General features: G+C 48.5%; 1 protein-coding gene across 1 annotated transcript in view; it reads left to right on the forward strand.

Annotated features, from left to right (window-relative positions):
• Window positions 1-13,977, forward strand: part of HECTD4 (HECT domain E3 ubiquitin protein ligase 4) — a 72,348-nt gene extending 58,371 nt beyond the window's left edge. Inside the window, 15 exon segments of the mRNA XM_005145164.4 lie at window positions 569-776; window positions 1,564-1,787; window positions 1,871-2,022; window positions 2,230-2,336; window positions 3,207-3,330; window positions 4,039-4,229; window positions 4,819-4,965; window positions 5,651-5,770; window positions 5,908-6,063; window positions 7,923-8,026; window positions 8,839-9,060; window positions 9,476-9,642; window positions 10,096-10,291; window positions 10,413-10,635; window positions 11,329-13,977. Of these exon segments, the coding sequence (XP_005145221.3) occupies window positions 569-776; window positions 1,564-1,787; window positions 1,871-2,022; window positions 2,230-2,336; window positions 3,207-3,330; window positions 4,039-4,229; window positions 4,819-4,965; window positions 5,651-5,770; window positions 5,908-6,063; window positions 7,923-8,026; window positions 8,839-9,060; window positions 9,476-9,642; window positions 10,096-10,291; window positions 10,413-10,635; window positions 11,329-11,465 (2,478 nt within the window). The 3' untranslated portion in view covers window positions 11,466-13,977.
• The last annotated feature ends 402 nt before the right edge of the window (window positions 13,978-14,379 follow it).

Here is a 14,379-nt window from a genome sequence, read left to right on the forward strand (position 1 = left end):
TGAAGACACCAGACTTGAAGTAAACCATGAAGTGTGTACAGAAAGCTGTCAGCTTCTTCACATTGAAACCTACTCCAAGTCTGTAGCTGCTCTGATAATGATGCATGGTGGTTATTCTTGGAATCAAAGGATGTTACTGTTCCTGTTCCCAATTTGTGCAGCTGAGACTTCAAGGCCTGTGCTAATTTAAATACACTTTTCTAAGTGGAGAATCAAAGCCAGGACAGCAGAATTGCAGATAATGACAGGTTACCTACCTGAAACTTTCAGCTTCTTATCTGCTGTTTCTAAGGGATATCTCCAGACAGAGAGATGGAATAGCTGGTTCAGAGCTGTGCCTGATTAACTCATAGCATGGTGATTTCAGTAGCCAGGTGTTCTTAAAACAATGTTTTCTAGGCTGAACCTGAATTCTGCTGTTGACTTATTGCTACAGCAGAGTGCTGGAAGAGATGTAATAGTGATCAGTTACTTGGGAAGGGGAGAGTGTATAAGACCCAAATTGATACAAACAGAAGTTACTTTGCTTTGCCAGAATTCCTGGTAACTCATTTCATTATTTGTACAGATAAGGTCAAGAGCTAAAATAGAGAAAATCCGAGCCAGTCTGTTTAATAGCAGTGACCTCATTGGTTTGTCAAGTCTGGATGGTGAAGATGAACTGATGGAGATGTCAACTGAAGAGATTTTAACTGTTTCTACTGTAAATCAGAGCTTATTTGACACACAAGGGAGCCCAGCACTGGAAGATTATTTCAATGATAAGTCCATAAAAGGTAGGTGGTTTTCATATTGGCATTTATCTCATTTATGCATGTTGAGGGGGGGACGTACAGGGCTCAGGTTCTTCTTCCTACTGTAAATCCAGGGTGAGTCACTCACTGATGGGTGACATTGAGGGGGAGCCAAGGAGTGAGTTTAATTTCACAGCACGTTTCCTGCCTCCCATCAGCTGGCAAGGAGCTGTCTGCAATCTGAGCATTGCTCAGCTGTCCTCACAGCTAATCAGACAGAACTAAAAACCCCACAAAAACCTCCCCAACAACCCCCAAAATCGACTGACTGGGTTGTTTAGTAGTGTTTTTTGGACACAGCATAGAGTAGAAACTGTTGCAATAGAAGTTAGTATTTTATATTCTCTTAACAACATGAAAGCTATACAGCCCCAATACACCTGGAGTGGGCCAGAATCCTGAATCAGAGGACAGAGGAGGATTCATAGTTAGAGGAAGTTCTATTGACTGCTTGTTCAGTTGATAGTCAGGGTGTTACCTCCGCAGCATCTTTTTTATACTGGCATCATAAATAAGCTACTTTTTGTCATCACCACTAAAGTACTCAAAGAATAATTACAGTATGTGGCCAAAGCAGGAGGAAGCATTCAGTTCTCTTTCACAAATGGGGTATTAGACTGCAGAAAGGTCCTGTCTGCGGGACTGCTTCTAAATGATGTTCTCAGAGCCAATGGCATTCAGTTCAATGCAAAATGCTTGTTCACGTTTCAAGCTCGAAGCAGGTGTCTGTGGCATTTTGTACCATATGGCCTTTGTTTTTAATACTTAGGTGAGAAACTGGTGCCAGGAGCTCGGGAAGTCCTCACCGAAATCTTTAAAAGCTGTGTCCATTCTGAGCAGATGCTGAGCCTAACTCCAGCCAAACCCATTAAGGTTGCTGATATCTACCTTAGTAAAGAGCAGATAAATTCTCAGACTCCTGGAAACCTTCTTCACTTGTTCTTCACAAACGTCCGCCCCCCAAAGAAGGTGCTGGAGGACCAGCTTACTCAGGTAGTGCTTGGAAAATGCTTCTTCAGCATCTTTCTGGTGTTATTTGAAGGCATTGGGTAATTATTCACTTTCTCTCTTGGAAGATTTTAAGGAAATATGGTGTGCCCAAGCCCAAATTTGACAAGAGCAAGTACAACAAGGCAGGCAAAGAACAGCACCCAGTGAAGGTTGTGAGCACCAAGCGCCCGGTTACTAAACCACCTACAAAGGAGAAGTCTATGCTCAACAGTGTCAGGTTGGTGCCTTCAGCTTTTTGGCTGTTGCAACACGTTTGATTTCCCTTTAGGAATGCAGTTTTTGATTCCCTCCCCTTCTCTGTATTCCAATGTATGGATTGGAAGAGGGAAATGTAACTGAGCTTATAGAAGACCTTCAAGGAACATTTTGGTTTCTTGAACAGATCAAGGAAAGCTTGCATCCTAACATTCCATTTGTCCCTCAGCCGAACAGCCTTAAGTGAGAAGAAACCTACTGTAAAGCCCAAATCTCCTGAGAAGAGCAAACCTGAAGAGAAGGACCCTGAGAAGTCTCCCACAAAGAAACAAGAAGGTAGCAGCTCTATGGAGTTCTTCTGTGGTATTACATTGTAGTAAAGAAATACACTTTTTTGTGCTGATATGCTTACATGAGGTCATGAAAAATTTGGTTAGTCCTTGGTTTTAATGAAGCTAACTTAATTAGTGATTTAAAATGCTGCTTTGTTTTGTATATCTAAATCTGGACTCAATGTAAGTGAAGGCAAACCATACTCATGTCATTCATGCAATAGTCATTGCATTGGGTGGAGAGCTGACTTCCCAAGAGGAGTAGTTTCAAGGCTTGTGTTGTACAGTGGGGGATTAGGATATCATAGGCTTGAACTAGGTGAGTTTAAATCATGTTTCTCAACTTAGATAGAAAAATTGCAAAGTTACAAGAGGAAAATTGGATGAAAGAGAAGCTTCAGGTGCCTCCTGACCAGTCTGTCCATGGAGGAAGTGGCACAGCCATGCCATGACAGGGATAAGTTCCAGCATCTCACTTGATACGTGTTTCTCTAGTCAGGTAGAAGAGTGAATAGACACAAGCCTGGACTCTGCTCTCTGTTGTAGGAAATTCCAGGTTAGTTCAGAAGAGAGGGATTTCAGCCTTCAGCCAAGCATGGATTCATGGTACCTGCTTAGGTACATCAGTGGAGCTGTTCCAGGGGGCAGCTGGGGAACTGGTGTCCTTGAAAGGAAAGAATGAGCAGCATTTACCAAAGGCCAGATTGGACCTGAATAACATGTTTAGAACTATGGGCGAGAGCAGCCATGGTGGGATGGGTGGAACCAGGAGAAAGCTGGCAGGTGACACCTCATACACCAACTGCTTTCCTCTGTGGTGTGTAAACTCTGTAGTAAGTCATTAACTCTTTGATGGTTGTATCTTTGCTGTCAGTTCCTGAGGAGAAGTATTTGACCCTGGATGGATTTCACAGATTTGTGGTTGACCGATCGAAACAGGACATCCGTAGTGTGTGGAGAGCTATTCTGTCCTGTGGATATGATCTGCATTTTGAAAGGTGGGCTTTGCAAGTCTCTTTGTGAAGGGGATACTGATTCATTGTGCTGACTCAATCCTGAATGTTCCGACTCCGAGGAGCTTTAACCAGTGTGTGGTTGTTTTCTTGCTTCAAAAGTCACTGCTGTCCAAATGCAGGTGCTGACCTTCTTGGACACAGCATAGCTAACAAAATCATATGCCACGCTGTCCTTCATAGCTTCCAAATGGGCAATACCTGGGCCTGGGGAGCGTTGTAGATCCACCTGTATCTGGTTTTCTTCCACAGCAGCTTTCTATTCCGTGCGCTGGGTGGTTGTTTAAACTGGCAGTGCTGCTGCTGGGTCAGCAGTAATGCAGAAGAGGGCAGTTATTTCCTTGTTAATATTGTACAGGAAGAAAGTCCCTTAAATGAATCCTCCTTATCTCCCTGTGTCAAGCCACAAGCTAATTGCCACATCCCCTTCTCCTTTATCTGCTTCAGAACATAAAGAAGATAGTGCAGTGAGTGAGCTTAATAGGCAGTTCCTTTTGTCTTATTAATTAATAACAATGAGGCAAAGCAGATGATAAATCAGTTCTTATTGCCAAGCTGGAATTCCTGTAAAGAAACAGCTCTGCTTAAGAAACTGGGAGAGAAGCAGAACAAGCCTGGTGTTGTGCTCAACATGCTCTTAGTAAGCAGTACTGCAGTTAGGTTTCAACAGGTCTTACACCTTTTATGTTTCAGGTGTGCCTGCATTGATGCAAGACATGCTCAGAAAGCATCCCGCAAATGGACCCTGGAAATGGATGTAGCCCTTGTCCAGTACATTAACAGGCTTTGTCGTCACCTTGCCATTACACCAGCACGACTCCATCCCCATGAAGTTTATTTGGATCCAGCTGATGCAGCAGATCCTAGAATTTCCTGTCTGTTGAGTATGTGTGGATGGTTTGCATAGGGGCTTTCCTCACTGGAAGAGCTGGGTAGTGCTCCTGAACAACCTGGCTGCAGCTCAGGCAGCTGAAGTGTTCCTTTGGAGGTTGCAGATTGGACTCTGTGGGCCAAGGGGAGCACTGAGTCTGGGTCTTCTCTCTCCCTGGGTGTGCTTGGGCACTGTAGTGCCTTTGGCAGCATTGTTAGAAACACACTGTGCTGTTCTCTGCTCTCCAAGCACACAGCCTAGCTCAGGGTGGAGGAGCAAGTTATCTGGTGAGTTCAGCTTGGAGGGGGAGGAAAGGCTGGGTTTCGAGTCTGGACCTAGGCAGGCTTTCATCACCTAAATCCTGTTCTAAGCACTAAGTTCCTTTAAAACAATCTCCAGATAATGCAGATTCAGTGATGCTAAAAGACACCTAGAGACTCAAGATCCAGGAAGGAACATCACAGCTGCTCTTGCATCTTCAGTCCTCTTGTTGATGTGCAGGCATCAGCAGGAGGCTTGTGCGGCTCCTGGAGGGGATCTGCTGGGAAGGTGGGCTTTGCAGTAGGTAGGGAATTCTTTCTGATGGATGTTTCCCACCTCAGATGTTCCCGTTGAAAGCCTGCGGCTGCGGTTTGCACTGCTCCAGTCTCTCAACACTACCTTGGAGACCTTCTTCCTGCCGCTGGTGGAGCTTCGGCAGACAGAGATGTACGCAAACAGCATCGCTGCACTGCTGCAGGAGGCCAAAGGTCAGGTCCTGGGGAACGGGAGCTCTTGGCATCCTCCTTGTCATTGAAGGTGTAGAATTAGATCAAGAAAATCCTTATCAAGCATCAGCATTTAAAGTCATTTTTACAAGCCTCCATTAACAACAAAACCAGGATTTAGGTCATTACATTTCCCAAACTTGTTTTCCTCTGGAGAAGTCGATATAGAATTCACCAGAGGTATCAATGTGTGTAAGTGGCTTTTATATTGGCCCAGCTAGAAAAACACCTTATAAAACCCAGCAAGGGGGAAGTGAAGGATATTCAGAGATTTGTCTTTATAGAGCTTCTGCTTATGGTGCCATCTGACAGCCCTGGTTTTCGCCCTGTCTTGTTGCCTCTACCATTACTGGCAAAGCAGCTCAGATTCCTGAGAGCTATTTGGCAAAGTGCTTCTGATTTACAGAAACTCACTCTTGTTTTCTGGTGGGGTTTCTGGGATCTATTTATATACCCTTGGAATTGTGTCCAGCAGTGCTCAAACCCACTGCACTTCTTCCAGTGAATATCAGTAACGCATACTGCAAGTAAAGAAGATGTGGATGAGCCACATCCTACCCCCTGGTGAAGGTGGAATTGTTGTCCTGCCATTGTCCATTAGAGAGTTTCAGAAAACAAGATTGTAGGAGGATAAATGAACTGCACTGAAACGTGTTCATTTCTTTAGGTTTAATCTTTTATGACACAAAAGTAACTGTAATGAACAGAGTGCTGAATGCCACTGTGCAAAGAACTGCTGATCATGCAGCTCCAGAAATCACCCTGGATCCCTTGGAAATCGTTGGAGGTATGGGAAACCTTGCTCTTGTTCAGAATCCATTTGAACCCCTTGCAACCAGTTGGGTCTGGTTTAACTGAGCTTGGTTATTAAAGCAAACTCCTCTGAGTATGAGTGTTGTAACTGTACCTCTCACTTATAACCAGGGGAGATCCGTTCCTCAGAGAACTCCTACTTCTGCCAGGCTGCGCGGCAGCTCGCCTGTGTGCCATCCTCCCAGCTCTGCGTCAAACTGGCCAGTGGGGGAGACCCTACCTATGCCTTCAACATCCGCTTCACGGGGGAGGAGGTCCATGGAACAAGTAAGTTGAGATCCAAGTGATTGGTGACATCGGGTACAGTCATGAGAGCTGACTCCAGGTGGAATCTGAGTCTTCACCAGAATACAGCTCATGTTAACTCAGCAGCTGCGTTCCCGTTGTGGTGTCTGTAGTCCTGCAGATGGGAATGAGTGAAGCTTCCAAGAACTCGGCAAGCCAGGTGGTGAATTTCCATCTTTGCTAATACAGCAGGAAGTGTGGCTGCAGCTCTGACTGCAGCAAGTAAACAAAGCAATAGTAAGTTGTTAAAAGCACTTAGTAAGAATTGTCTCTTCAGGTGGTTTGGATGCTTGGCCTTGGTAAACCCACACTGCTGAGAACAAAGATGTCTGGGGGGGGTTTAAGCACTTTCTTGTTAGCAGTGGGCTGGGTAACATCACTGTGGGTTTTATGGTTAAAGTGATGTGAGGCTGTGTAACCACTAGATGAAGGTGCCATTAGGTACTAGTATGAAGGTGCATTATGTGATGTAGCCATCAGGGAATAGAAAAGCATTAACAACTAAAAATGCCCAAGCAAGGTGGCTTTGAGAATTGCTCTCAACGTGCCTTCACAAGTATGAGCTTCTGCTTTTGTCCCAGTCAAGCTGCAGAGACAGAAATGGGAATTGAGTGTGATCAGGGGGTTGCTGCTTTCGAAACTGCCCTTCATGTTTGCATCTTCCTCTTTCTCATGAGGAGATGGATGGCATTTCTTGTAAGCATATAAATAGCTTTCATGTGACTGGTTGAAGAATGAACCTCATAAAGGAGCAGACCATTGACTGCCCTGGTTTTACTGACCCTCCAAGAGACAGGCTTCTTGTGACCCAGGAGCACTGCTCTGCCACAGAAAGCATTGAGCAAGAATCGTCCACAAGGTTATTGTATCTTGTTGAATAAAGATACATACAAATAAAGACACTGTTTTCATGTGCGAGGTTTCAGTGTATAAGATAATCTCAATGTGGAAGCTGTCCAGCTCCCTTTAGATACTGACTCCTTTTGGGGTTGCAGGCTCCCTTGCATCACCAAGGGTTGATGTGCTCCAGGAAGAGACTTGATTCAAACAGGAGCTGAGAAAACATTGCTTTGCAGATCTGGTGAATAATTGATAGGGTAGCAAAGCAAATATCAGCTGTGCCACAGAAAATGGACTGCTCTTCGCCCAGTTAGTGCAGCCTCAGTGTGCTGATGGGAAGAGCTTCTTCAGGGAGATGCATGGGAGCACATGGGGTTAGAGAAGAAATGAGTTTTGTGTTGCCATCTACTGTCATCTGTCAGTTGTGTCAAAGCAAACTCCTCCGTGAGCACCCATTAGCTGAACAAGGGGCTCTTTGATGCCTTCTCCCAAGGGGAACTCTGTTCTTTTAAGGTCTGTAGTGCTTATTGACAGTATATATATGGAGATAAATGTTACATCTCCAGCTCAGCATCTGTAATGAGTTCTGAGGCATTGCCGCAGTGCTGCGAGCTTGGAAAGGCTCCGTTGTGATGAAGACAGCACCATTCATCTTCTCATCAAGTAACAAATTCCATTTGCAGCCCAACCGGTGTAACAAATGTTGGTGCTAATCTTGCACAGGGTGCTGGAAGACAAAGCAGCACTTAGGAGTGCAGCAGGAAGCAGTTCAGTGGGTATTTATTACAGGTATTGAGACCATTGACAGGTGGACTTGCACATGAGTAGCGAGCTGGTGTGGCTGGCATCTACCCCAGCCTCGGTGAAGCCACGTGGCTGTGCATGCAGAGGTGATGTGTGTGATGTAAGGCTTGAAACGATTTCAGGAGTGGCAGATTTGGGGCTGAAAGGTGGTGAATGAGGCTGAGGGCATTTCATGACTTTGCCCCTCTCTCTTGCAGGTGGATCCTTCCGTCACTTCCTTTGGCAAGTCTGTAAAGAGCTGCAGAGCTCCTCGCTCTCCCTACTCCTCTTGTGCCCCAGCTCTGCAGTCAATAAGAATAAGGTGTGATCATCTCAGTGCAAGAAATGAACTTGCTTTTCTCTCTTTGAATGTGCACAGGGTTGAAGTGGAGTAGAACACATTCAGTCAGTGACAGAGAGAAGCTTCAAGTCCATTTCACCTGCTCCTGCAGGTCCTTGAAGAAGCAGCCATGGAGTCAAAGCTGCAAAGTGGAGCAGAGATAAGACTCCTGGGTGCAGCTCACTTAGAGTGAATGTGGTTCAGTTGTCTGAGTTAGAGGCTGTCTGTCCCAGGCTGGTGAAGTCATATTCTGCTGGTGTTACTCTGGCAGTGTCACCAGGGAAGTCAGTTGCATTGCTAGTAGAATAAGATGCTCCATCTGAGCTATTTAATGCATATTTAGTGCAGTAGATGTATTACAGAAACAAGATAAAGCTTATGGCCCAAAGGCTTTACAGTAGTTGAGGTATTGTTCCTTCCTAGCAATACTCAGAGCAGGAAACAGATCATTCCTCTCCGCTTAAGACCTAGTACATCACCAACCTGGCTTTGCATGTGCAGGCTGTATCTCGGGAACATTCCACAGCTGAAATACTTAGATACCAAACTGATAATACAAATACAGAGAAGTCCTGTGACTGCTGCTTAACAGCTTGTGACAGTGGGGCTCTCGAGGACACCAGCTCTATGGTATTGCTTTTGACCAGTAAGTGATAACGTGATACAATCTCACTGTGTAAGCGGGCCAGGCTCCATGCCACACTGAGCAAATCTGTTTGTGTCCTTTTGTGGGCAGTGTTCATCACGTTCAGATCAGGGTTTCACAAGCCTGATAACCTGCTCTGTTCTCTCAGGGCAAGTACATCCTGACTCCCAGCCCCATCACCTATGCGGAGGAGCAGCTCTTCCACTTCTTTGGGCAGCTCTTGGGTATTGCAATCCGAGCAGACGTTCCTCTGCCGCTTGACCTCCTGCCTTCCTTCTGGAAGACCCTGGTGGGAGAGCCACTGGATGCAGACGTTGATCTCCAGGAAGCTGACATCCTCACCTACAACTACGTCAAGAAGTTTGAGAACGTAAGTCCCCTTCTTCCTCTCCCCTCCTTTCCACACAAGCACATTGCTCCAATAGGCACTGATGGTCCTGCCTGCCCGATGTGGAAGCCCCTGGCTGGTTTTCATGGGAGCAGGGTCCTGAAGGGTTTTGACTCCTCTTGGATGCAGGATTTTACATCCTGATGGCTTGGAAAAGCTGCTCAATCTCCTGCAGTGCCAGGCACGGTGGAGTTCAGGCTTCTCAGGTGTTTACTGGAGCTTGCCAATGTTAAACCAGTAGGAAACCACCAAAGCCATCACTGGCCTTCACTGTCCACAGTGCCTGCAGATGATGGAGCAAGCATGCTTTGCACACTGCAGTGAGCCTCAAGACCAGCACAGTGCAGTGCAGTGCAGTGTGCAGTGTGACACATCCTTGTCCTGTGTTTCGTGACAGATAAATGACGAGACAGAACTGGAAGCTCTGTGTGCGGAAATTGCTTCCCAGCATCTGGCCACGGAGAGCCCCGACTGCCCTAACAAACCCTGCTGCAAGTTCACCTACCTGACCATGACAGGGGAGGAGGTGGAGCTGTGCCCGCGAGGCCGGCACATTCCAGTGGGGTAAGAAACAGCAGTGTCCTCCTTGGCAGGGCTCTGCACTGGGTTACATGGGAAAGAAGCATCTTTGGGATTGTTTTCCAAGCACCAGGCTCTCCAGAGGTGCTTTTGTGATGAGCTGAAGGCTGGAAGGATCTGGGAAGGATTTACAACTGGCAGGAATGTGGAAGCACTGGAGCTATTTACGGCCTTTTGCTGTGTAGAGGCAGGTGAAGGGTAGTGCTGCTCCACTTTGTGCAGGTGTCAGCAAGAGGGGTGTAAGAAATGGGTGAGTGTGAGAAGAGAGGAGGAAAGAGGAATTAAATTGGGAAGCATCAGGATGCACTTACCTTAATGCTCACTCTTGGTTATTCACAAGCAGAGACTCCTCATAAAGCCTCTGTCTGTAAGAGTGCGGTCAGGGCAGGAGGGCTCCGAGGTGCTCTCCTTTCCCAGCCTGAATCCCTGCCCTTGCAGGTGGGAGAACAAGGACGTGTATGCGACAGCGATCCGGAGCCTGCGGATGCGGGAGCTGCAGACACCGGAGTGCATGACCGCAGTGCGCGCTGGCCTGGGCTCCATCATCCCCCTGCAGCTCCTGACCACACTGACCCCGCTGGAGATGGAGCTGAGGACCTGTGGGCTTCCCTACATCAACCTGGAGTTCCTCAAGGTGAGAAGAGCTGCAGCTTCTGTGGCCAAAGGTGTCTGCCCCCCCCTTGCAAGCCTTTCGAGTGTCAGTCGGGAGGGTTTCTGAAGGGAGAAGGAGGGAACGTCCTGCTCTTTCCCCCCAGGCACACACCATGTACCAGGTGGGCTTGATGGAGACCGACCAGCACATCGAGTTCTTCTGGAGCGCGCTGGAGATGTTCACCCAGGAGGAGCTCTGCAAGTTCATCAAGTTTGCCTGTAACCAGGAGCGAATCCCCTTCACGTGCCCATGCAAGGACGGGGGCCCCGACACTGCCCACGTCCCCCCGTACCCCATGAAAATCGCCCCCCCTGATGGAGCTGCAGGTGAGTGACCAGGGGCTGCCAGGGGGAGAATCCGTCCTGCTCACAGCTCCCCTGTTCTCCATTTAAACTGGTGTTTCATGTGCAGTGACTGACACATAGGGACAGGCCAAGGGGAATGGCTTTAACCTGCCCGAGGGGAGGCTGAGATGAGCTCTTAGGCACAAGCTCTTCCCTGTGAGGGTGCTGAGGCGCTGGCACAGGGTGCCCAGAGAAGCTGTGGCTGCCCCATCCCTGGCAGTGCTCAAGGCCAGGTTGGACACAGGGGCTTGGAGCAGCTGCTCCAGTGGAAGGGGTCCCTGCCCATGGCAGGGGTTGGAGCTGGAGGAGCTTTAAGGTCCCTTCAACCCAAACCAGGCTGGGATTCTGTGAAAAGAGCGGCAGGTTGTTATGGCTGTAAATAAGGAGAGAACTTGGGTTTAAACCATGTAAAAATACAATTTAATTTAAATTTATGTAAATACTAATTTAATTTTGATGTAAAGCATTGCCTTATAAGGACACTGGAGACTTGATACAGTGCTTGTCTGGGATGCTGTTAAAGTGATTGGGAATGCCGCAGGCTCGAGGGCTGTGGAGCAGCACAGGAGGCTCAGGAGCCCTATGAGAGGCTGGGGTTTGCCCTTGCTGCTTCTCCCTGGGGTCTGCAATGGGCAGTGCTGGTGCCTCCAACCCCTTCTGGCCCCTTCCCCGCAGGCTCTCCAGACTCGCGGTACATCCGTGTTGAGACGTGCATGTTCATGATCAAGCTCCCGCAGTATTCCTCACTGGACATCATGCTGGAGAAGCTCCGTTACGCCATCCACTACCGGGAGGATCCCCTCAGCGGCTGAGGGAGCCATAGGGGCCTGTGGGATGGTTCCAAGGCACCGCCACCGTTGGAAACCCCTCGATTCCCGTCTGGACACCTCCTGTAACGCTGAGGGATGAGCTGGAGGTTAATTTATTTCCTGACCTTTCTGTTCCCGTTGATTCCTGGAGGACTTTTTGTATTTGTAGACTTTGTGGTGGACTTGGTTCTTTCGCTGCCTTGTTTGTGGAATCTTTGTAGGATAGCTCAGTAAAGACCAGTTTGTGTCTGATTTAATTCCGAGAAGCCTCTCCCCATGCACCTTTCTAACTTAGAAGGATCAGCCCCTCGCCAGCACCATGCAAGTGAGGGGGGGCCGAGACCGGGAGTGCTCCCCCCTGGAGTGTGTTTGGAGTTCAGAACTTGGGAAAACCAGGGTGTTGGGAGGGAATTGCCTCTGGAGCGGAGCTGGCACCGCTCCTGCTGCAGGCAGAGACCGTGTGCAGTGTCTGGTGGAAGCTTCTGTGCTCAGGCTGGGGGCTTCTGCCATTGCCTTGTCCTTGTGTTTAACCAAGCAGCAAGCGCAGGCGTCGCTGCCGGGTCCATGGGGGTTTCAGCCGGACCCTGGGATGAGGAGGAGATGTAACAGAGCACAGTGCAAGGGCTGTGGTTGAGTCAGGTTCTTGCCCTCGGTGTTCTTGGCTTCGTACCAGAGTAATTGATTGTAATTAAACCATGAGCAGAACAAAATGGCTCCTGTCCGTGCGGTGCAAGAGGCACGGGCCCAGCTCCAGCTCTGTGACTGCATCCTCATCCCGAAGGAAGGACCAGCGCGTGGCAAAGCACCCGGAGCTCAGTTTGTGCTTTGATCCAAGAACAAATCCTCCTGGCACCGTGGCACCAGGAGGAGGATGCGGCTGGGGAAGGCACCGACTCATTCCTTTGGAGATAAAGCTTCTATTTATTATAAGAGCAAACTGGGGAGAGAGAACAGCTCCTTTCAGTTAACTCCTGTACGGGGTCAGATACGTTCAGGGGCAGTTTCAAGGCACTGCATAAACCCCTTGTATCGTCCTTCCCTGGTGTGTGTTGCCCTGCACAAGGATGGCGTTGCTGTGGTCAGCACCTGGAACCCAGCACAAGCAGGAAGCAGGAGCGATGATGGATGTTGCTGCTCGGCTCAGCACCATGTGAGTGAAGCTCAGGATCATCCCATCCCTTCCTCTGTGCTCGGCACACAGCAACCACGTGAAGGTCAGCGCTGGTGCAGGTGTCACTGCACCTCCAGGTTGGTGTTACCCGTCTCTTTAAAGACACCGTACACTGATGGGGCTTGTCAGTGGGAACGGGAGGGGAAAAGCTGTATTTATTGTATATTATTGTGAATATTGGGAATGATGCGTGTGTGGTACATGGAAGATAACGCGTGAGTAAGGGAGCAAAGCCTGCACGGGTGTGTGTATTCTTGTTGTGAGCGAATGGAACACGTGTGCACCAGTTGTAGAGGTAGTTGGTGGCGTGCAGAGTTTCCGAATTCCCGTGGTTAGGAACGCTGTTGTCACCCTCTGCTGTGTCCTGCCCCTGCCAAGGAACAGGCACAGAGAGGAATATTTACTCTTGATTCTTGTCCATTTCCTGGTAGAAGCATAAATGTAGCTGAGAAGTCACTGGGAGTAAGCGCAAACGTGGAGTTTACAAAGACCAGGGGCAAAGCTAAGCAGAAGGAATGGTTCAGAGCGGCTTAGTCCCATTGGGATGCGCATTCCCAAGCCGGTGCTGATGGGATGTGTGTGGAATGTCGGTTGGGTTCCCTCTGAGGGTTGGTTTGTGTCAGGTGTAAATCTCCCATCCCAAGGCTGGACTGCTCAGGGCGGGTGGGCACGGTCCTCGGTGTGCTGGTGCTTCCCACCATGGCTGCGGCCGTGACCAAGGAACTGCTGCTGCCCATCTCCTTCCCGTGAGCCGGAGCGGCCTGAGCCCATTGCCTGCCCTCAAGGAGCGTCTGTCCCGTTACTTGATCTGTATTTATTACATTAATTATTTATGATGACAAATAACGAACTCTTGGTCAACACCGTTTACACCTCATGGTGTAAATGAAGCTGCTGAGCCAGGACCAACAGCGCCAATGCCACCCGTTATGGACTCCAGTTCCTTCAGGAGCAGGGCGCCCACGCTGGAGCCGAGCTGTGCTGGGGCAGGTGGCTCCTGGGTTCTGTGCCCCAAGGAAGGAAGCGCTGCAGCGGTTCGACTGTCGCTCAAATGGCCTTTTAATTAAAGCTTTTCTAATCATCATTACTTCCTCGTGCTTTAAATGAACTTGACATTGTCTGTAATAGGCTTGTTTGTCAAAGCGAAGATTGGTTTGTGATGATTATTATTATTTTTTAATATATATTCATTCAGAATGTAAAATTATACTTAAATAATGGCAAACTGCTGGAGCGGGGTCGTGGTTGCAGCTGGGCACGTGTCCACCTCGGTCCTGCCCACGTTAACCTGGTCAGTGCTCTTGGCCATGGAGTGTACACTGCATAAAGGTGATTCCTGCCCTCCCTTCGGCTGTCCTGTGTCCTTCTTTGGGGCTGGAGAGCATTAAAGATGATTAAAGAAACCCTCCACTGCTAGGGCTGCAGGATACCTGCTTTAAAACCCCACTTTCTGGGGTCAAGATGCTGTAATTTGTATTTACTTCAGTCAGAACTGGAACTGTCTTGCACCATTGTGCCAGTACGTCTCTTTACCCACCCCAGAAGCCCTTCACTGAGCCACAGTGGCTTTCCCCACAACTGCCACCGGGTTTAAATACCTTTATTCTGCTTTTCTTGTACAAGAAAACCCTGAAGTTTGGTGGAAGCATCCACAACATTACTTTAGTTTAGAAGCAGGATTCCCTCTGTTGTCACTCTGTGCTGTGGCCTCTGTGGCACTGCCAAGGCCTCCAGGCCTGCTGAGTG

This window comes from Melopsittacus undulatus, chromosome 12 (genome assembly GCF_012275295.1).
Source record: "Melopsittacus undulatus isolate bMelUnd1 chromosome 12, bMelUnd1.mat.Z, whole genome shotgun sequence".
NCBI classification, from domain to species: Eukaryota; Metazoa; Chordata; class Aves; order Psittaciformes; family Psittaculidae; genus Melopsittacus; species Melopsittacus undulatus.